The sequence below is a fragment of the Musca domestica genome, unplaced genomic scaffold, assembly GCF_030504385.1.
Source record: "Musca domestica strain aabys unplaced genomic scaffold, Musca_domestica.polishedcontigs.V.1.1 58, whole genome shotgun sequence".
In the NCBI taxonomy this organism is placed as follows: Eukaryota; Metazoa; Arthropoda; class Insecta; order Diptera; family Muscidae; genus Musca; species Musca domestica.
This window is the reverse complement of record NW_026712360.1, coordinates 4,907,477-4,928,684: the sequence shown is the minus strand read 5'-3', so window position 1 is coordinate 4,928,684 and position 21,208 is coordinate 4,907,477. Positions and strand designations below refer to the sequence as shown.

Genomic DNA, 21,208 nt, shown 5'->3' with positions numbered 1-21,208 from the left:
TGTATTTGCTGGGCATAGAGAAAGGTGTTGGAAATGTTGGTAGCACTGTTGAGGAAAATTAAATTAAATTTTAATTGTGAAATTTGCTGAAAAGTTCTTTTCTATTGAAAAAATAATGAAATGGAAATGTAATTGTTAATGTTATTAAGAGCCAAGCACTAAAATGTTGTTTGACAGGTGAGTACATATGCATTTTGGATTTTGGCGGAATACTTTGAGCGGGGTGCTCGCAAGTTGGAAATTGTTGTACGACATGTCGAAAAGGCAACTGACAGCTGGAAATTAAAACATTTTAAATTCTTGTCTCTAGACTTCCTCGGAGGATAGATTGCTCACACTAGCAGTAATTAAATTTCAAAAAAAAAAAAAATCTCTAGACTAATTACACTTGGCATAATGCACCTAAACTATGTCTTATACTTGAAGAATATATCCCGTCTTTTATAGAAAATATCTTCCTTCTCAGGATTTCTATCTATCTAAAGAACTTAATTGCAAAGGTCTCAATTTTTCAAGAGATATATCAATTTTTTCAGTTTTCTCCACAAATATTTTATAGCAGTTATTTAGATATTCTAAAGAGGATGGTGCCGACGTTAACCCATTCAAAGATTATTCTATGTTTCAGTGTCTCGTCTGTGGATTGAATATATCATCGCAGTTTTTCTATAAGTAAACCCCTTTCTGAGCTTCCTCTATTAGAGGTACTATTAAATACAAAATTAAACAATTTTGTTATTTGTGTTGTAATTGTTTTATTACTATAAATACCAAAAAGATAATAAATATAAATCAAATAGATTATGGATTGAAACAAACGACTACTATTATTTCCACAGAGACAAATAACACAAATGAGAGCAATGAAAATGTAAAATGTGGTGTTGTGACATAGGTGGCTAAACTTGGAACAACATGGAGACAATATTAATTAATACAATAACACATTAAACATTAAAATATTTTAATCATGTATGTAAAACAATTAAGAGGAGATACATATTTAAGATAAATTCTAGCGCATCTTCGCTATCTATAACTATTTGGGTATAACAATTTCACATGATGGGCGTAAACGGACTTTACGATTCCTTAATGAATAAGTACCCAGTTTTGCCTCAGCGCAAGATTCTTCATTGTCAGATTCTGCAAACAAACAAATATTATTTCAATAAAATAAACATTTGTAATTTATCCATTGACTTGCCATTTTTGTTTTCCCTTAGCTGCTCTTCATCGGATTTATTGCATTCATCGGCATTATCATCGACCACATTGGCATCCTCGTCGTTGACAATGAATTTGAATTTTCTAACTCTTAACTTTTCATTGAATACAACATTTTGCAGTTTAGTCCGACCTGTGCCGGGAGTTTTTAGTATCGATTTACGACCTTTTACTATAGGTGACATATAGGCGGTGGCGGCAGCGACTTCGGCATTGGCCACCCTTCCATTTGATAGTCTTGGAGAATCTAAACCATTCAGTGTTAAAGATTTCTTCTTTGTCCCGCAAGAAATGTCCTCGCCATTTTTCCGCACCAGCAAAGACAGACGATTTGGAGAGGCGCAACCTTCGGTTACATTTGCTGCCAATAACGTTGATAGCCTTCGATTGGAGGCAGGTACGGCCAGTACCGTGGGGGCTGGAGAGAAGTATTTACGATCTCTCACCTTGGATGGCGTTAAAACGACAACATCTGAATTAGCCAAATGGTTATTTGCCTTTTTGTTACGCATATCCTCCTGCATTTTACGTAACATTTTTTGCAACTCTGAGTTGGGCCTAGCCTTGTTCGGCGCTGCTTTTGGTTTCTTTACTTTAGCCAAGTTCTTGTCCTTCGCTTTGGGTTTTGGTTTCACCTCATCGGGATCTTGCCAATCATTGGCCTTCCAACGTTCCAGATTATCAAAACGTTTCTCAAGATTATCCACCTGCAGTCCCAACATTGACCAGAAACCTTCCAAATCAACGGCATCCACATTTTTGGTCTTTTCACTACCATCATCCGGAACATCATTGATGCCGGTTGCCCGGGCCTCACAACGATCTATGAGACCTTTGAACTGCATGAATTTCTTGCTGGTCAATAGCTTGGTTTGTCCTATGGTCACATCGATCATATCATCTCCATTGACAGCTTGCAATTTTTCCAAATTATCCTTTTTATATTCCTCCCAAAGGTCACATTTGGCATGAAGGCGGTCTATTTCATTTTGTAACTGCTTACGGAAATAGCGCACAGCCTCTAATGTTTGCAAAACTTCTGCCGAGTATTGTGGTAATTTAGGTTCTTCGACGCCGTTAGAGGGTAGAAGTGACTGGCGCTTGGAGTTATTAAGTTCTTCTTCCGTCCGATGAATTACGTAGACGCTGCTGCGTCTTTCCTTTTCTTTTTTCATACTTACTTTGCCCCGACTAACACTAACAAACGGACTTAAGTAGTTGATGGGTCTTTCTTCACACAACAATTTTGTTGGCGTTTTTTCTACTACTGCTTCGGCAGGTTCTAGTGTTAAGGTGTTATTTAGGAGCACTTTAGGCGGTGAAATTGGATTTTCTTTCACCACTTTCGCTTCCTCAGAGGGAGTTTCAAGATCTTCATTATTCGCTTTTACCTTATCATCATCGTAGTCGTCCTTTTTATCACCTTCCTTGGGACTATCGCCAAAACTAACATTTACCTCTGAATATCGTATGAAATTGAATTTCTTTTCTATTGGTGGATTTGATGTTACAATCATATTTGAGGTGCAGGCATCCTTGAGAAGATTCCTCTTTGCCGTCGAATGACTTGAAGTTCGCTTCGATAACATTTCTATGGGACTTACGCCATCAATATCCTCCAGTGTTGTACTGGAGTTCTTTACTTTCGTTGAGGTTACAAATTCCTCAAAATGATTAGAATTGGAAAAATCTCTGGGTGTCTGGACTATCATGTCGGATACAATTTCACTAGCTTGATTAACCATTAGTGAACGTAACTTGTCGTTAGTGTTTGTGTTGGGCTTCTTTATCGGCTTCTTGGCCTTCATGGTCTGTGTTAACCGGGCATTCTTTTGGGGTTTTAGCGGTGATTTCTTATGTTGCTGCCGAGCGGATTCTATAGGTTTTCGTGTAGCTGCTGTATTGCCGAACTTCGATTTTGCTGCTGCAGTTGCTGTATTTGTTACCTTGATGGCCGGTAAATTCTTTTTCCCAACATTGCCCGGGCCTGATGCTGTTGTCTGAAGAGGTTTTCTGGAAGGTGGTGGTGGCATTCTTACTGCCGTATTTGTTGTTTGTGTTGGCTTGTTTGTTATTTTTGTTTTCACGGCATTCGCGGTGAAATTCGTTGACAAAACTTTCCTGCTTAGGGGTACGTTTTTCACAACACTTTCTGGTTTCTTTTTGGGTGGTGTTGGTACCACTGTGTATATCGATTGCCTGCCTTTGGCTTTGTCCTTGAGCTAGTGTGAGATAGAAAGATATTTTATAAAAGTTAACTAAAATGTCTCACAAATTTATGTATATTTTTATACCTTCCACCATCAAATTCAATTCTGTCAATCCGATTCTAACATATGAAGTTCTCAGTAGATGAGCTATATTGCAAAAAACATTCAATAAAGGCTCATTGTTGATCCTTTATAAAGGAAATTTCTAACTTTTTGGTTTTGACTAAATCCAGCTTTTGCATGGTGGATGGTATAAAAAGCTCGAGCCGACCTAACACAAAGAAATGTTGCCTATTTTTTCTACTTACAGTTTCCCCTGGCTCCTTTATACCTGGTGGAGGCTGGAAATCTGCATATCCTTTGGGCACAAAACTCCCCTGATTATGACGTTGTGTCGCCGATGTATTTGGCGCCAAAAGACCTGAGCTACTACAACTATTACCACCACCGCCACCACCAGTAAATCCTGAATGCTTTCCAACAGCCGATACAAATGGTTTCTTTTTAGTTGCCTCAGCTTTCTTTTGTTCCATCATCGCTTTCTTCTTATCTTTCCAATCGAGAAATCTTAATATAAAGGCTTCTTGTTTCTTAATTTTCTCTGGATCCCGAGCAGTGCAAATAAGTTTTGCAGTGCGCGACCCCTTTGTAACAACTTCCACAACAGTATTTGTTTTGTTTGCATCTTTGATGTTCTCTTTTTCGGTTGCTGTGCGCGACCCCTTTGGCACGGCTTCCACAACATTATTTGCTTTATTTGCACTGTTGGGATAACTTTTTTCAGATGCTGTGCGCGTTCCTTCCACAACGTTATAAGCTTTATTTGCACTGTTGAGATTTGCTTTTTCTGATAGCAAAGGCTTCCTTGGCGTTGGACTGACTGATATGTGACGGGAATTTTGAAATTGTTTATTTCTTTGTTTGTTACGATTCGCCTCCTGTAATTGACGCGTCAGTCTGTTGTGTTGCTGGGTCGTAAAGGGTTGTCTGCTCTCCTTGTACAAACTTCTGCAGTAGTCACTCATATTTTTTTGTTAAATCTTTTTTGTTTATAATTGGGAAAAATGTATTCAAGACGCTCTGTTGCGGCTTTGAAAGATAACTTTAAAATGGCTGGCGCCCTTTTCGTTGGCAGTTTGAACTAAAATTTCCCTTCCCCAAATTGATGTGAAGGAATTTTTTGTTGGCTTGATGTAGAGTTGCCACCGGATGGAAAAATGTTCATGTCTATGTCAAATGCATAGGGGAACTGCTTAAATAATAGCGCTCCATTTTAATACAGCATCGTAAAGAATAAATGAGCCATAAGCCAAATCAATCGTTTGAAACTAAAATAAAAATAAGAGAGTTGCATTTTTTTCTAGTTCCTTGATTTAATTGAATAAGTTGAGTTCTTGTTCTATGTGATATAAAACATTTCTAAAGGAAGAAAGTGCCAAAATGAAATGTTTCACAAAAGAAAATATTTCATATCAAAATAATCTAATCTATGGCCTGCATTGTCATAGAAAATATTAACTAGCTTAGCCTTTGGTTCGATTCAATTTTTGAAAGAACATCCGGTCATTTCATTCCACATTCGCATTATCAACTTATTCTAAAAATTAAATAACGGCGAACCCATGGTAAAATTAAGACGGTAAAGTCATATCAAATAAGCATACCTATCTCTGCAATTTCTGTAATTTACAGAGATGTCAAATTTTACTCTATAGAAAAGAGGTTCCCATCTCTGAATTCTGTATGTACAATGAATTCATAAATGTACATATTGACATTGATATTGTCCAATGAATAAAAAGTAGAATTGAAATAATTATTATTCAATACCATTAAATAGTTATATGAATTCATTTTGTATTTCTGAATCCCTTTGATACATATATTGGTGTAAATCGTATATTTCAGTATATCCTGTCTGCAAATCGCAGCTCATAGTAGCGATGGCAATTGATTAATTTAATGCAAAATAATCAGTCGCCCAGTATTAATTTTCTAATATTTAAATAAGGTCTGTAATTTCAATTTTTTCTGCTTCAGCGAGTGGGAATTATTTCGTCAATAATTCCCTATATTCCACAATTGGCATCCCTATCAAACAAACAAGAACACATTCCTTTTTGTGAAACAACTTTTATATTTATTAAACTACATAGAAATTATACCAATAACTTAAAAATGTGTGCAGGAACCCCGCATCAGTAACCTTTGTGTCCTCGGAAACGCATTCGATTGTCAAGCTGTAAAGAAAATCCAATACGTAATGGCTACTCCTCTTACATATTCCGCAATTCCAAACTACTCACCAATGATCGTTTGCATTCGAAAAATGTATTACGAAGCATTTGACACTCTTCTGGAACTAAATTGGCCTGTAGGCATTCACGCGGTGTCTTCTTGTCCTGTAATAGTTATGAGAATTACTGTCTGTCTCGCAAGACACGCCGCTTTCAATTTACTTTACCTTTTTGCAGCAATCGCTTTCCAAGAGGCACATTTTCAAATCAGCCCGGACACCGGCACAAGCTGTTGTATCGGCCAGTTTTTCATTTTCCTCATAGCGCATCATTTTTGCGGCTTTTATTTAATAATGTTTTTTTATTATGGATAAACGTAAATATGGAATTATTACCAAATTATCAGCTGTAGATGATAAGAGTTGCCACACTCAGAAAGTTTACACAAATGTCAAAAAATTTCCCTTTATGAACTCTTCGATTCAATGAGAGAGAGAAATGCAAGCGACGTAATTGTTTACTTAACTATTCTTTATTTTTTGCAAAAAGTGACGAAAGGAATTCAAAAAGCCGGCTGAAATGTTAAAATTGGGGTATGTTTTTACATAAAGTTTATGGTTTAATTGTTAAATGGAGACAATTTCGATTATTAAAACCAATTTGTTTTGCCTTTCAGCAATGCTCTTCCCCTGCTTCCTTCGGCATTTAACCCCTTGCGGACCATGTGTACCCAACATCATTGGTTTAAGCCGGATGGTGTCGATACGGGTATAAGGGTCTATAATTGTGCTGCTAGGCGGCAAGTTCCTCTGATACTGCCACGTGAAAATTTCTTAACTTGGTATACATGTGGTCCAACAGTCTATGATTCCTGCCATTTGGGTCATGCCAGCTGTTATGTAAAGTTGGACATTATACAACGCATCTTGAAACACCATTTTAATTTGAATGTAGTAACGGCCATGAATATAACGGATATTGATGATAAAATCATAAAAAAGAGCCAAGAGAGTGGCCAAGATTGGCGTGACATTTCCAAACATTACGAAGCAGAATTTTGGTTGGACTTAAGAAAACTTAATGTGACAGAGCCAAATATTAAGCTACGTGTTACGGAACATATACCGCAAATTATTTCCTACATAGATGATATTATTGTCAAGAAATGTGCATATGTGGGTGCGGATTCCTCGGTGTATTTTGATGTAAAACAATTTCCCATTTATGGCAAACTGCAAAATCTGAATTTAAATGAAAGCAATATCTTATCGAAGCCAGAGGAGCAGCATCAAAAGTTATCTGCATTGGATTTTGCACTATGGAAGGCACGCAAAGCTGACAACGAACCAGCCTGGTCTTCACCCTGGGGTTTGGGCCGACCTGGTTGGCACATTGAATGTAGTACATTGGCTAACATGGTCTTTGGCAAAAGTGTTGATGTACATGCGGGAGGGTTGGACTTGAAATTCCCCCATCACGAAAATGAAGAGGCACAAAGTTGTGTCTTCCATAATACAAGACAATGGGTTAACTATTGGCTGCATACTGGCTATTTGAACATCAAAGGACAGCAGGAAAAAATGTCAAAATCATTGAAAAATACCATTTCCATAGATGAAATGTTGCAGGACTATACGGCAGATGAGTTTCGCATGGCATGTGTTTTGTCAAACTACAGAAATTCAATGGAATACTCCAAGGAAATGATGGATACAGCACGTAATACGCTCAACAAGTTCCATAGTTTCAAAACCGATTGCCAGGCCTATTTGAGTGGCAAGAAAGTGGGCTCCAACATAATTTCCTCGGCGATATTGAAAAATCTCAATTATTGTAAATCCAACATTGAAACGTGTATACAAGATGATTTTGATACGGCACGATGTATTGGAATTTTATTAGACCAAATTTCTAGCATCAGTCGTTGCATTAATACCAGTCCCCATGCGAATGAGGATGTTGGCTTAATAACAGCCTCGTGTTTGGATGCTGTGGCAGCTGTCAACAATTATGTGGATAGTGTTTTACAATCGTTTGGTTTTGTTGAAACCTCCTCTAACCGGGTATTAAATGCTGAAAGTCATTTGGATTTTAATGCCCTGTTGGATGATATTTTGGATACCCGCAAACTAATACGCGAACGTGCTGTTAGTGGTAAGAATAAATTGCTATTTGAAGTTTGTGATGACCTGCGCAATTGTTTGCGGCAACACGGCATTGAAATTAAGGATCATGCTCAGGGTAGCTCATGGAATTTGATTAGAAATAAGAATTGAAAGTCTTGATATTTTACTTTTTTTGATAAGTTAGTGTTACAGAAAAAAATGTTTCAAGGTAAAACCTGGAATTCTATTTAAAATGTCTAAATTAAGATTTACTTTCATACTTTTAAATTTGTGTTGCGCAAAATAAAAAGGACGAAATATAATTAATTTTTGTTTTTTTTTATTTATAGATAAGTCTTATTGACAAATTTACGGCACCACAAGAACAATTTTTTATTTTTAGAATTAGAAAAAAGAGTTTTTCTCGCAGAAAACAAAATAAAATAAACAAGTATAACGGGTATTTGATAGCCGTATCATACAAGAGAAATATCCAGCTGATTGTTTTTTTTTAATCGAGTGATCCCTAAACATGTCGCTTTTCAACCTGTTGATCCCTAAGTTTTATTTTGATTTGACGTGTTTGGGAAGCCTCCTTTTCGTCCCTTTTGGGTAAATTTTGTCAATTTTAGAATTTGTGTGATAGTCCAACAAGCTAGCATGGCTATGCGTGGCGTTGGAAATCTGTAACTAAGCACAGGCTTAGATTAAACTCAAGGACTGTTACATCCCATACCATGGGAACGTACAAGGTCTACGATGCCGAATCAATGGAGCATTTTTTTTTCTCCCAAAGATGGTCATTGGTCATGATTCAAATGATTTACATATTCTCTTGCGAAAGTCCTTACCTCTCGACAAGGAGAGCCTTGAAGTGTGTGTGAGTGCGTGTGTGGTAAGACCCAGCTAGAATCCATGGAATGGAGCCCATGTGTATATCCGAAATATTCCAAGAGGCCATCAACTCAAACACGTTTATATAAAATATTATGTGTTTGAATCTCGAGCTTTTAACATATATTTTCCTCATTTTAGATTCCACCAAATCCATCAATGATCTCAGTGGGATTTGCCTATAACCTAATGGAAATCCTGTTAAATTTTGACATGAAATTTTGCGTAGCAAGTCGCTCTTAAACCAAAGTATTTTTCAAATCCGTGGAACAAAAAAAGTGTTGTCCTCTTTTTAAAGAAACAAATACGGGCCTAAAATGCGGGAGAACAATAACAAAGACGATGACGCCCAAGCTTCGGCAGCTCAGCCAGCAAATAACATACCAGCCCCCAATATGCCCAAACACATACCATTCCCAGATCCAGCCTCCGCCTCAGAGCTGTTAAATGAGCTCATAATGTTTCTCTTTGTTACCTGTGTCAGTTCAATGCAGTTTATCAATATATATCGGACAAATTGGTGGCTACCCAAGGTGGCCATTACCAATACAGTAGTAAGTATATTTTTTAAAAGGCATATTTCGAATACTACTTTGTTTCTTTTCTTTGGCTAAAGAATCTCTCACACATCGATCCTTATCTTATTTTACTGATAATCGTCATGAACATAAGGCGTTTGTTGTACTGCCTGTGTCTCAAGGGCCTGGACTTGTTGCTGCCGGCCAATTTGCAACGCATGCACCGGATATTCAAACACGTTTTGGAAATACTAATAATATCCTTACCGGTGTCCTGTATTGTCCTCATGTACAATAATCGTAATTACATGACAATATTTTTGCTGATTTATCCGTAAGTTTTATACATTCAAAATTGTTGGGAGCTAACGAAATTCCGTTTTTTTTTCCAGATTTATAGCTTACTTCTTGGCCTTTGGCTGGACATGGATGGAACCATTCCTACGTTTCAGCTATGAAATCAAGGGAGCCTATTTCAATGGCTTCCCCTTGCACTGTTGCTCGGCCAATCCGAATTGTATACGTGTTGAAATCGATGTCCTGCGTAATGATTTCAATTGCCGTTTCAAACAAGTCATATTCACATCACTGCAAAATACATATTATGCGGCATATTTGCCCTGCTATTTTGCGCACAATGTTAACTACAATGTCCTATGGGCATCACAGCATATCGTTTTGGTATTTCTAAGTGTTTTTACAATGTGTACGGTATTTAGTTTTCCCTCGAAATATAGTGATATATTGCATCGTGCCGCCTTACATTTGGGCTGTTGGCTTAAGCTGGATTTAAGGCCGGGAGCAGATTGTGTTGTGGGCGCCTCGGCTGCCAATTGGTTGAAGACAAGTCTCTGGGGTCCCAATACGGTGGTAAAACACAACGGAGAGCTATATCGCAGCATGGGTCCGGTCACGGTGGCCATACCCGGCAATGTTACACACGAAAGGTTTTATGTGAGTAAAATAAATCAAATTTATGAATTAGTTTTTGATTTTCCTTTTATGTTTTTCTTTGCAGAGACTTTTCCATAATCCCTCCATGATTTATGGCAGTTTAACAGTAATCCAGGCCTGCCTGGTTTTGTCGGGCATTACATTATTATATTATGCCATTGAATGGCATTTCATTTTATCTCTAAGTTTTATAACATTAACAAATCAATTTACCTTTTTCAAATTGATGCGTGACTATCTGATAACCAAGCGTGTTTATTTGGCTGAAACATCGATTGGCGATGCTAAACTAATTGATTGATAAATCATTTATATTTTTTGATTACTTTCCAACAACAAAACAATAAAAAAGACTGTTTATATGTAGATATAAGACATATGGATTTCTTTTGCATATGGAATATGTCACGAAAACGATAAATTGGAGGGTACATTTCAAACTTGAGGGCTTTTAATTTTTCACTTCAGAGAAGAAAAAGTCCTGAGAATGAAGGATTTTTAAAATTTTTATTGAGAAATTATAGCCGTATATTTTTTTGATAGATCCAGGATAGTCCAAGAATACGAAGGCCCTATTTCTCTAAGAGAAAACGAATCAGAAGGCAAAATAAAGACACCAATTCAAATGAGTTCTTAAAATTGCTATATCTTTTAATTAATTGTAATTGCTTTTTTTTTAATTTTCAGAAGTCTCGGCAGGGCATGTTACCCTGAAGAAAATGCTGAAAAACTACTATTTCTTTTATCTTATTTGTATTTAATAGTAAACTATTTCAAGTAAATAAATTTTCAAAAGCTTTTCCAAAGATCCTTTTGTAGGCCGTTGATTTAGATGCCTGCAAGTTTTTACGATAGTTCTGATACTCTTCATTGGTGTTCGCATCCTGGGGTCCCCATTCTAGAGATGGTTTGAAAATGCTACGTAATTTCTAGAACAATAAAAATGGAACATTGAAAAAATATTTATTTAAATTTTTTTAAGACCTTACTTTTTTGAAACTGAAATCCCGATTTTGTTGGAAATATTCATACACAGCCCAGCCGGGAAGTTGTAGCAGGCCCAAGGCAGCCAGACACCAACCAAAAACTAAATAAAAAATGTAAATTAAATTGACAATTTTCAAAAAAACGGAGTAAATGTTGTTTCCCACCATGGGCAACTGTGGGATAATCCACGTTTTTATAGGTCAAAGGTTGCAAATCAAGCAGGGTATAGATAAGCACCGACAGCATGAGGCCCGGTGTAATGAGACCCCAACATAAACGCCAATAGAGGCCAGTTTTAATGCCCACCATAAATTTAATGTCCTCGCAGAAACGTTTAACACCTGGAAAAATGTGAATAGATTTGATTTATATTTTGATATTCCAGAATTTCCAGCTCACCATAAACCCATCCCAAAGCCAACAGCTCACCAATGGCCAAAATCAATGCCGTAAACGAGACACCATAAAAGTCCACCAAATTCAATATAAACTGGCCACCCGGACACATATACACAATGCTAATGGTAAAACCCAGCACCGACAAACCCAACGCCAAGGGCCAATTTGCAATGTGGCCGAATTGATCACGCACCACCCGTATTATACAGCTGCCCATGCCCACCGTACTTCCAATGCCTAAGACAAATAACATTAAGAAGAAAAGAACCGCGAATGCCTTTTAGGTAGTTTTGTTTTAAAGCATCATTGCGAGGCTCCAGAAGCCTTGATAGCTTACCTGTGGTATAAAATCGAATTTGGCAATTGCATCGGGATATGATATAAATGCCAAGCCGGCACCACCTTTAACTACACTAGCAATGTCTGTGTTGCCGGTTTGATAGGCCAAATTGCCCAATATTCCAAAGGTAATACAGCCAGCTATAATGGAGGAGCATGAATCCATGGTGGTAATGATCAAAATATCGCTGGAATTGAATACCGGATATTAAGTGGGGGTATATTGGGGAAAGGAGCATAAATTCTTACTTGTACACATTCCTCGAGAAATTGTTGTAGGATGCATAGGTTATGAGGGTTCCAAAACATATGGCCAAACTGAAAAATACCTGAGTTACTGCAGCGTACCAGACCTGAAAAAAATGGGGGAATTTAAAAAACTCGTCTCAGGACTCCAAATTCAATTTCTTTCTATAGAAAAAAATTCGTCTCCGGACCCCAGGTCCAATTTTTTTCTCTAGAAAAAAATTCGTCACCGGACACCAGGTATAATTTTTTTCTCTAGAAAAAAATTCGTCACCGGACCCAAGTCCAATTTTTTTCGTCATTGGACCCCAGGTCCAAGTTTTTTCTATAGAAAAAAATTCGTCGCCGGACCCCAGGTCCAAGTTTTTTCTATAGAAAAAAATTCGTCGCCGGACCCCAGGTCCAAGTTTTTTCTATAGAAAAAAATTCGTCGCCGGACCCCAGGTCCAAGTTTTTTCTATAGAAAAAAATTCGTCGCCGGACCCCAGGTCCAAGTTTTTTCTATAGAAAAAAATTCGTCGCCGGACCCCAGGTCCAAGTTTTTTCTATAGAAAAAAATTCGTCGCCGGACCCCAGGTCCAAGTTTTTTCTATAGAAAAAAATTCGTCGCCGTACCCCAGGTCCAAGTTTTTTCTATAGAAAAAAATTCGTCGCCGGACCCCAGGTCCAAGTTTTTTCTATAGAAAAAAATTCGTCGCCGGACCCCAGGTCCAAGTTTTTTCTATAGAAAAAAATTCGTCGCCGGACCCCAGGTCCAGGTTTTTTCTATAGAAAAAAATTCGTCGCCGGACCCCAGGTCCAAGTTTTTTCTATAGAAAAAAATTCGTCGCCGGACCCCAGGTCCAAGTTTTTTCTATAGATAAAAAATTCGTCGCCGGACCCCAGGTCCAAGTTTTTTCTATAGATAAAAAATTCGTCGCCGGACCCCAGGTCCAAGTTTTTTCTATAGAAAAAAATTCGTCGCCGGACCCCAGGTCCAAGTTCTTTCTATAGAAAAAAATTCGTCTCCGGACCCCAGGTCCAAGTTTTTTCTATTCAAAAAAATTCATTGCATGACCTCGGGTTCAAGTTTTTTCCCAAAAAAAATCGTCTCAGAAACTTAGGGTCCAAGTTTTTTCTATAGAAAAAAATTCGCCTCCGGACCCCAGGTACAAGTTTTTTTCGTAGAAAAAATTCGTCGCCGGACCCCAGGTCCAAATTTTTTCCATAGAAAAAAATCGTCGTCCAAGTTTTTCTATAGAAAAAGATTCTATAGGTCCTACGGTACATACCAGGGGGTTGAGTAATTCCTCCCAGTGAGGTTTAAAAAAGTAAATTATCCCCTCCAATGCTCCTGGCAAGGTTACAGCCCTAATGAGCAAAACAATAAGCACCACATAGGGGAAGACGCCCAGGAAATAGGCAGCTTTTCCAGAACTTTTAACACCTATGGACAAGATTTTTTAAAAATTTATCAAAAAAATATTCTTTTTTTTTTGAGGTTATGTCCCATACCTCTTATGAGCACTCCACCAATAATCAGCCATGAAGCTGCCAAACAGCCAACCAATTGCCAATTGGGTAGACCAATGCCCTCGTTGATGTTCTCATATTCATGGAGAATTTCTTTTCTATAAAAAAAAAATAAAAGTTTTGAATATTTTTTTCTAACCTCAAATTTTGGATCCGGAACTTACTCGAAATACAATTCCGCTGGTGACATTGTGCCGCTAGAATTTAAGTTACTTGTATTGTTTTCTCCCTGCTGAGTATATTCCAAACATTGTGGACCCCATTCTGGTTTACATGTGCTCCATGGCAGCACACTGGAAAAGGAGGCAATCAAATATCTCAAAGTCAGGGCCATAATGCTGGAGTAATATGTTATGGAGGCGGTAGTTGCCAATACCTGGCCAGCAGCAACACCTGAGGTGAGGTGTGAAACACAGATTTTTTTTTATAAAAAAATAAACTTTAAATGTCTTTTCAGTCTTACCCTTCATTACCGGTGCCATATCGAAGGCCTTGATACATCCCTTGCCACAAAATTGTCCCAGCAATATTTCCAAATAATACACGGGACGTCCAATTATCAGCAAAACAATTAGATAGGGTATAACAAATGTACCGCCACCATTTTGAAAGGCAATGTAGGGGAAACGCCATATATTGCCCAAGCCCACGGAAAGAGAAATGCAGGAGAATAGAAATTCAATGTCATTGCCCCAGGTTTCTTTGGCCTTGGAGGAATCTGTTTTTGATTTTTGGTTTTGGTCTTGGCCCAGTAAACCTCCTTGCAATTCCAGATCTGTCATCTTTAGTTTTTTTCTTTCGTACTTTCGTTCCGATGTATCTATCTGGCTGCTTAATTCAATACTGACTGATCCACTATTATTCAAAAGAGAGCAAGCTTTTCATCGTCTTGAAGATGATGATGATAATGATGTGAGAAAACAAATCTATTGCCCCAGTCGTGATATGGTTTATGACGGCGAGGTGTAAAATCATTAAATTGTATATCATGATTCTCTTTTTTATTGTGTTGTTGTTGCCATAATGATATCAAATTTGTTGTAGCTATTTCGTCAAATCTTTTCCGTGTTGTTTGTAGTTAAATTAGCGGACAAACGGCGGTTAAACGACGTCCGACAATGTCACAGGGGTATTAAATTTCAAACGCTGCTAATGGATGCTGAATATGAACAGATTTTATTTTAATTAGCACTGGAATAATTGAAAATTGAGTAGATATTTTAAGCTTTCAAAATTTGTTTGATATTTGCATTAGCACAAATTTCTATTTGAATGACACAGGAGGTGGGGGGAAACAGAAATACATTTATTCCAAAGGTTAGAACTAAATTGTCTTCAAATTTTCTTCAGAAAAGTGTAGCATTTGGGGCATTACTTAAGGAATATCAGTGACTTGTCTACTCCCATCAAATCCTGGCCTTTGAGACTTAAATGAGGCTAACAATCCTTTACAGAATTATATGGGGCTTAATATTTTCAACATGACGTAATTATAAGTCTCAACCAATTTGGTTCTTAAAGGGTCCTATTATTTTTATACCCCACCCCACCAGGTGGTCAATGTAGGATTGAGAGTCCTAATAAACTGTGAGCCTATTTCCGAAAATCCTTTTGAAAATTGATGATTAACAGTTCGGAAACTTAAAGCATATTCAAAGGAAAACAACAATTTTTGCCACATCTATGACTAAGTATCCCAAAGGAACTCTAAAACCTCTTCAGATAAATTTTTAAAAATCACAAATAAAGGCTCTCAAAGGAATCCTTAAAACCTCTTTGGAAAATTCTTTTTAAAAATTCTCGATTAAGGAGTCCCTGTGAAATGTATAATAGGCGAAGAATTTATTTTCTAAAAATCCCCAAGTAAGGGTCCTAATAAACTGTGAACCCATTTCCGAGAATCCTTTTAAAAATGGCCGATTAAAAGTTCCATAGGAACCTTAAAGCTTATCCAAAGGAAAACCTCTCGAGAAACCTTATTCTCCAAATCCCTTATTTAGAATCCAAAGCAACTCTAAAACCTCCTAAGATAATTTTGTTAAAAAACCCCAATAAAGGGGCTCAAAGGTATCCTTAAAACCTCTTTAGAAAATTATTTTTCACAAATCCTTGATTTAGGAGTCCCTTTGGAATGCGAAGAATTTATTCTGAAAAATTCTTTCAAAAATCCCCAATTAAGGGTTAAAATAAAATGTGAACACATTTCCGAGAATCCTTTTAAAAATGGACGAATAAAAGTTTCATCGGAACCATAAATCATATTCAAAGGAAAACCTCTCGAAATACCTATTTTTCCAAATCCATGATTAAGAATCCCAAAGGAATTTTAAAACCTCTTCAGATAAAAATCAAAAATAAGGGTCTCAAAGGATTCCTTAAGATCTCTTCCTTTTTTAAAAATCATCAATTAAGGGTTATCTGTGGAATGCATAGGAGGTGAAGTCAAAACCAGTGACTACATATCACAAGGGTTGAATTTCGAACCACTTTACATCAACATACTTGACAGTTACCCGTCAGGACCCGCCATCTGATTGCGGTGGCTGACGGTTCTACGATGGAATGTGAAAATATGTGCTGGGGTCTTCTGCGGTGTCCTCAACATAAGCTAATCCTACAAACTTAGAGAATGCCAGGCAGAGATCTTTGCAAATAAAAAATTTATAGATCTATTGCCAAATAGTAAAGGTGTCGGTTCGGTAAAACCGCACTGAAGGCTCTAAATTTATCATTAAATCTATGGCAGTTTTGAAGTGAAGAGAAGCCTTCGTAAAAGCAAGGTCAACCATCAAGTTCTGTTGGTTTCTAGGTCATTACAAAATTTCAGATAATTGGACAGCGGATGAAAGGACAAAAAAGGAAGGACAAAAAATCTTCCAGAGTAGTTTTCGTCGCACAAGTCGAGAACTCGGTTAGACCACACTTGTGCGACGAAAACTACTCTGGAAGATTTTAACAAAAAAAGCTGAATGAAAGGGGATGTAAGGCCCAAAGGAAAATTCATTCTCAAAAAAAAAAAAATATATAAATAAATAAAATAAATAAATAACAAAAAAATTGAGTACTAGACTCTGCTTTAAAATTTCTTTAAATATTCTCTTGTAAAATCGCCTATTCAGGCCAAATGAGGAGCCCTGAAACTATTCACAAGAAATGCTCTAAAAATCCTTGGGCTTGGTTCTCAAAAATTCCAACTTCCCATTTTCAATAGGAAATAAAAAACAAATGACAATTTTTTTTAAATACAATTTTATTTTAATTCTTTTGTTGTTCTGTTTTTTGTTGTTGTTATTATTATTATTAATTATTTTCATTCATTCATTTCAGTATGTAAAAATTATATTTGCACTAACATTAACTAATCAGGAAAAACACTTAAAATGTATAACATACAAATATTGTTTAGTTTTTTGTTTGTTGTTTTTTTATTGTTGTAACTTGTTTTATTTCGTTTTGTTGTTTTTGTTGTTTTTGTATATGGTTGATTGTTATTACACGGTTTTTCTATTTGTATTTAATTAAAATTAGAAGTATTTATTTTATTTAAAATAAACTAATTTATTTGGGGGTCTAAGTAGGTGTGTGGTGGATGGTGAGGTCAGGTTAGGAAAAAAATTAAAACAAATATACAAAAAATATAATGCTTGGTAATCATAATGATAATAATAATTATTAACACATTAATTAATTGAGGCACTTTTTGGCGTTTATATGTTTACTTTACGTTGTTGCTTTTGTTCTTTAACAACTAAAAAAATATAAGAAAATAGTGTTGCAGGTTATAATTACAGGCTATAATTAAACTAATTAATACATATTAATATGAAATATTAATAAAAATAATAAAAATTAAAAAACGAATGACACACAGGAGAGTAAACATTTCTTTAAGAAGACAATATTAAAAAAACTAGCTGAACATAGGTGGGGCGGAAAATGGCAAATGTTTTTTTTTTTATGGTAAATCTAAAAATTATATATATACACAAAAGTGAAAAAGAAGAAACGTATTATGTCTTCGAATTAAGCAAAAGAATTTTGTCAGTTTATCGAATGTATAAATATTTTGTTTCTTTTATTTTTAGAATATTAATTTCATTATTTTTTTGTGTTTTTATTTAAATTTGGCACAATATTTAAATTTGAACTTTTTTTTAAATGTTTTTTAATATAATTTGTTTTTTTAATGTGATATTTGATTATGAGTTTTTCAATATTTTAAACATAAATCTAAATGTTTGTGAAAGTGAAAAAGAGGAAGCCATTGAAAAAGATATTTCGGCCTTAAAAGCAGCCTTGAGAAAACCCATGAAATTGTTCCAACGAAATAAGTTTGTGGTTATTCAGAGTCCTAAAGAAGTCTTAAAATTAATTTTGGTCTTAATTGAGAATCAAAAATTCTTTTAGAAACACAAGACTCGGGTGGTTGTAAATGGGACTTAAAATTTATTTAAAGACTTCAAGATTTAGGACCATAAAGTAGCTATAAAAATGTATAGCGATTTCTTTATTTCCGTGTCCAAGAGTAAAATTTGATGGAGAACATTTTTTCCATTCCAACCAACCCTCTAAATTGAGGTATTAAGGGAGAAACCTAGGCTTGTTCGAAAGAGAATGGCATTATTCATGAAATTATTCATTGTTCATACATTCAAATTGGATTGGAATTTTTTAACCTAGATTTTTTCTTAACATCGATTTCTTTTATTTGGGAACCCATAGTGAAATTCGCTGAAGAATAATTTTCCCTTTGGACCCCAACCGCCCAAATGAAATTTAAAGCCTAAAATAGGCCCTAAATCGAAAAAATAGGAAAAAATCCATTACACTGGTATCTTGTTTATACTTCTCAATTGATCTAGAATTTTCAACCGGCTATTTATTGTGATTCCTACCATGTCCATGAGTGAAATTTGATGGAGAACCTTTGTTTCATTCCAACCAATTCTATAATTTGAGGTATTACGGGAGAAACCGAAGCTTGTTTGAAAGAGTATGGTAGTTTTTATGCAATTGTTCATTGTTTATACATTCAAATTGAATAGGGATTTTTTTTACCTATATTTTTTGTTAGCATCGATTTCTTTTGTTTGGGAACCCATAGTGAAATTTCTTGGGGAATAATTTTTCCTTTGGGGCCCACCCGCTCAAATGAAATTTAAAGTCCAAAATTGGCCCCAATTCGAAAAAGTGGAAAATAACGCTTTATCTTGTTTATATTTCTCAATTGTTATAGCATTTTCAAGCGATGTTAATGAGAAATACAGGTTGCTTCTGTTCAGGGACCCATAGTAAAATTCCCTGGAGAATATTTTTTTCATTGGAAGAAAATTGCTAATGTGAAGTGTAATGGGTCAAATTGGCGTTTAATAGAACAAACAATAGAGATACTCCTATATTTAATGTTTATACCAACAGTCAAATTGAATTGGAGTTTTTTTACCTATATTTTTTGTTAACACCGATTTCTTTTATTTAGCATCCCATAGTGAAATTCCCTGAAGAGTATTTTTCTCTTTGGGACTCAACTGCTTAAACGAAATTTAAAGCCAAAAACTGGCCCCAATTCGAAAAAGTTGAAAAATAACGCATTATACTAATATCTTGTTTATACTTCTCAATTGTTATAGCATTTTCAGCGATATTTATTAGGAATACAGATTCCAATTGCTCAGGGACCCATAGTAAAATTCCCCAATGAACAATTTCATTGACAGCAAAATGCTAAAATTAAGTTTAACGGGTCCTATGGGCATCTATTCGAACACGCTATAGGGATTCTAATGAATTTAATTTTTTAACTATAATTGGCAACATTCAAAATGATTTGGGATATTTTTATCTATAGTTTTCATAACCACCGATTTCTTTTCTTTGGCAACCCATAGTGAAATTTCCTGGATAATATTTTTTTCTTTGGGACCCACCCGCTAAAACGAATTTTAAGGTCCGAAATTGGCCCTAAATCGGAAAAGGCAAAATTTTCCTATTATCGTGATATCGTTTTTATGTTAATAAATTGTCATAGCATTTTAAACTAATATTTTTAAGAAATACAGATACCTTTTGTTTAGGGACCCATAGTAAAATTTCCTGAAGAATATCTTTTCCATTGACAGCAAAATGCTAATATGAAGTTTAATGGGTCTAATGGTCATCTATTTGAACATCGTTTTTCCTTCGGGTTTTTATGATATTAATGAATTATAAACCACAAAAATCTTGCATTCAAGGGCTCCTTTTAGTTCTACACGAAACGACAGAGTCCTTGTCCTTTCCAATTTCCACTTCACATAATTTGATTTACTTTAAAATCATTTTTTTTATATATTTTAAGTATTATTTTAAGAATATATTTTAATTAGCTATTGTTTTAAAGGGAGGGGAGACTTAGTCCGAATGCTTACAATGGGATATGTTTTCAAGAGTGAGAGAGAGTCTCTGTTTCCTTCTTTTTTTCCTATTGCATTTTTGCGTTTTTTTTTCTCTTGTTTATACAATTATTCTTGCTTAACTTATTTACAACTTATGTTCATAACTAATACTTGTCATTATCGTGTGTAAAAAAGTGTATTTTGATGCCTTACAATTTATAATATTATTAATATTCCAAGGGGATTATATACAAAAAAATATATATCTTATATAAAAAAGAACATTTCGGAAGCATAGTTAGTTATTAATAATTTGTTTTGTTTATAACCAAAAAAATTGGAAAAATAAAACTCGAAAGTAAAAAGGAAGGAAATTACATAAAAATTTCGAAATGTTACGTGAAACCCCTACTCGGAGACTGTACCGGTGAGGGTGGTGGTGGCAGGGGTGAGAAATACGTCGAGGAACGTGAACTGGGCGAGGGTGGACACGATGATTCGGGTAATATCCGTACATCGCTGTGATAGTGGGAACGTGGTGTGGGTGGCGGTGGGTATGGTTCACTATCGTAACCATACTGACAAGAATTGGCATTTGCCGAGGATGAGGACAGTTTGGTGTTACCATTACTGTTATTACTATTCGATTTACTGGTGTAATTTGAGTCCGATTCATCACAGATATCTGTGGAACAGGGTGTGGGTGGTGGTGGTTGATTTATGATTTTATAATGGCGATATGGCCTACGTGAACGGGTGGCCGGTGATGGCGGCGGATTGATGGGATAAGCCACCATGCTGCTACCATTTGTAGTGGAGCTTGAGGCCCCGGTAATATGATTGCGATCATAAGAATTCATACTGGTGCGGGAATTTAAGGTGGACATGCGTACCGCATCGGCCACGGAGGCAATTTTTGAAACCCTCTGAGACTTACTTAACGTTGAGGGTGAAAGTGGATCTGATGCCTGATCATCCTTGGGCTCATTGCGTGTCTTACCAATTCGTGTGCGACAAAATTGCAAAAGATAAACGATGGAGAATATCGTTATCATGGTGGCCACAATGAGGATCATAAAGGCTTTCTTATCCGACGAGGGAGCCATGCGTCTGGTATTGGCCTGGGAACAAATGTCGGCAGATTCATCGGCGCCATCGGCACACTCTTCCCAGCCATTGCACAACAAAGCGGCCGAAATACAAATC

General features: G+C 36.1%; 5 protein-coding genes across 8 annotated transcripts in view; 1 reads left to right on the top strand and 4 right to left on the bottom strand.

Annotated features, from left to right (window-relative positions):
• Positions 1-160: 160 nt before the first annotated feature.
• On the top strand, positions 161-10,522 carry LOC101887914 (transmembrane protein 39A). 4 transcript variants are annotated; one of them, XM_020038047.2, is made up of 5 exons: positions 161-177; positions 8,815-9,227; positions 9,290-9,525; positions 9,584-10,145; positions 10,210-10,522. In XM_020038047.2, the coding sequence occupies exons 2-5, from the start codon at positions 8,991-8,993 to the stop codon at positions 10,444-10,446; spliced, it is 1,272 nt and encodes a 423-aa protein (XP_019893606.1). In that variant the 5' UTR covers positions 161-177; positions 8,815-8,990; the 3' UTR covers positions 10,447-10,522. The 4 variants fall into 4 exon arrangements, 3 of the variants coding, with proteins under 3 accessions (XP_019893606.1, XP_005187104.1, XP_019893605.1); XM_005187047.4 differs by lacking the exon at positions 161-177 and adding an exon at positions 8,248-8,391; XM_020038046.2 differs by lacking the exon at positions 161-177 and adding an exon at positions 8,414-8,659.
• LOC101887751 (guanylate kinase-associated protein mars) lies at positions 731-4,592 on the bottom strand. Its single transcript, XM_011295706.3, has 3 exons — positions 3,746-4,592; positions 1,208-3,449; positions 731-1,146 (listed from the first exon to the last, which is right to left on the bottom strand). The coding sequence occupies exons 1-3, from the start codon at positions 4,460-4,462 to the stop codon at positions 1,040-1,042; spliced, it is 3,066 nt and encodes a 1,021-aa protein (XP_011294008.1). The 5' UTR covers positions 4,463-4,592; the 3' UTR covers positions 731-1,039.
• On the bottom strand, positions 5,551-6,102 carry LOC101901098 (cytochrome c oxidase assembly factor 5). Its single transcript, XM_011295707.3, has 3 exons — positions 5,902-6,102; positions 5,744-5,839; positions 5,551-5,677 (listed from the first exon to the last, which is right to left on the bottom strand). Exons 1-3 carry the CDS (start codon positions 6,004-6,006, stop codon positions 5,636-5,638), a joined length of 243 nt encoding a protein of 80 aa, XP_011294009.1. The 5' UTR covers positions 6,007-6,102; the 3' UTR covers positions 5,551-5,635.
• A 262-nt stretch (positions 10,523-10,784) lies between the features above and the next one.
• LOC101901595 (sodium-dependent nutrient amino acid transporter 1) lies at positions 10,785-14,803 on the bottom strand. Its single transcript, XM_005187041.4, has 10 exons — positions 14,092-14,803; positions 13,793-14,021; positions 13,611-13,726; positions 13,388-13,542; positions 12,120-12,223; positions 11,869-12,058; positions 11,532-11,808; positions 11,297-11,473; positions 11,135-11,232; positions 10,785-11,074 (listed from the first exon to the last, which is right to left on the bottom strand). The coding sequence occupies exons 1-10, from the start codon at positions 14,408-14,410 to the stop codon at positions 10,919-10,921; spliced, it is 1,821 nt and encodes a 606-aa protein (XP_005187098.1). The 5' UTR covers positions 14,411-14,803; the 3' UTR covers positions 10,785-10,918.
• Positions 14,804-16,860: 2,057 nt separating this feature from the next.
• LOC101888085 (low-density lipoprotein receptor-related protein 6) overlaps positions 16,861-21,208 on the bottom strand; it is a 161,080-nt gene continuing 156,732 nt past the window's right edge. Inside the window, exon 7 of the mRNA XM_059128869.1 lies at positions 16,861-21,207. Within this exon, the coding sequence (XP_058984852.1) occupies positions 20,398-21,207 (810 nt within the window). The 3' untranslated portion in view covers positions 16,861-20,397. The remainder of the gene's footprint in view (position 21,208) is intronic.

What these genes read in the sequence shown, in the direction of transcription:
- LOC101887751 (XM_011295706.3), bottom strand. Translation starts at nt 4,462, where the DNA reads ATGAGTGACTACTGCAGAAGTTTGTACAAGGAGAGCAGACAACCCTTT. An exon ending in TAAAGGAGCCAGGGGAAACT is followed by an intron (nt 3,450 to 3,745) that starts GTAAGTAGAAAA and finishes ATCTCACACTAG; the next exon opens with CTCAAGGACAAAGCCAAAGG. An exon ending in GCTAAGGGAAAACAAAAATG is followed by an intron (nt 1,147 to 1,207) that starts GCAAGTCAATGG and finishes GTTTGTTTGCAG; the next exon opens with AATCTGACAATGAAGAATCT.
- LOC101901098 (XM_011295707.3), bottom strand. Translation starts at nt 6,006, where the DNA reads ATGATGCGCTATGAGGAAAATGAAAAACTGGCCGATACAACAGCTTGT. An exon ending in AAAGCGATTGCTGCAAAAAG is followed by an intron (nt 5,840 to 5,901) that starts GTAAAGTAAATT and finishes TAACTATTACAG; the next exon opens with GACAAGAAGACACCGCGTGA. An exon ending in TCGAATGCAAACGATCATTG is followed by an intron (nt 5,678 to 5,743) that starts GTGAGTAGTTTG and finishes TTTTCTTTACAG; the next exon opens with CTTGACAATCGAATGCGTTT.
- LOC101887914 (XM_020038047.2), top strand. Translation starts at nt 8,991, where the DNA reads ATGCGGGAGAACAATAACAAAGACGATGACGCCCAAGCTTCGGCAGCT. An exon ending in TGGCCATTACCAATACAGTA is followed by an intron (nt 9,228 to 9,289) that starts GTAAGTATATTT and finishes CTTTGGCTAAAG; the next exon opens with AATCTCTCACACATCGATCC. An exon ending in ATATTTTTGCTGATTTATCC is followed by an intron (nt 9,526 to 9,583) that starts GTAAGTTTTATA and finishes TTTTTTTTCCAG; the next exon opens with ATTTATAGCTTACTTCTTGG.
- LOC101901595 (XM_005187041.4), bottom strand. Translation starts at nt 14,410, where the DNA reads ATGACAGATCTGGAATTGCAAGGAGGTTTACTGGGCCAAGACCAAAAC. An exon ending in AATTCGATTTTATACCACAG is followed by an intron (nt 11,809 to 11,868) that starts GTAAGCTATCAA and finishes ACTACCTAAAAG; the next exon opens with GCATTCGCGGTTCTTTTCTT. An exon ending in GGGATTTCAGTTTCAAAAAA is followed by an intron (nt 11,075 to 11,134) that starts GTAAGGTCTTAA and finishes TTATTGTTCTAG; the next exon opens with AAATTACGTAGCATTTTCAA.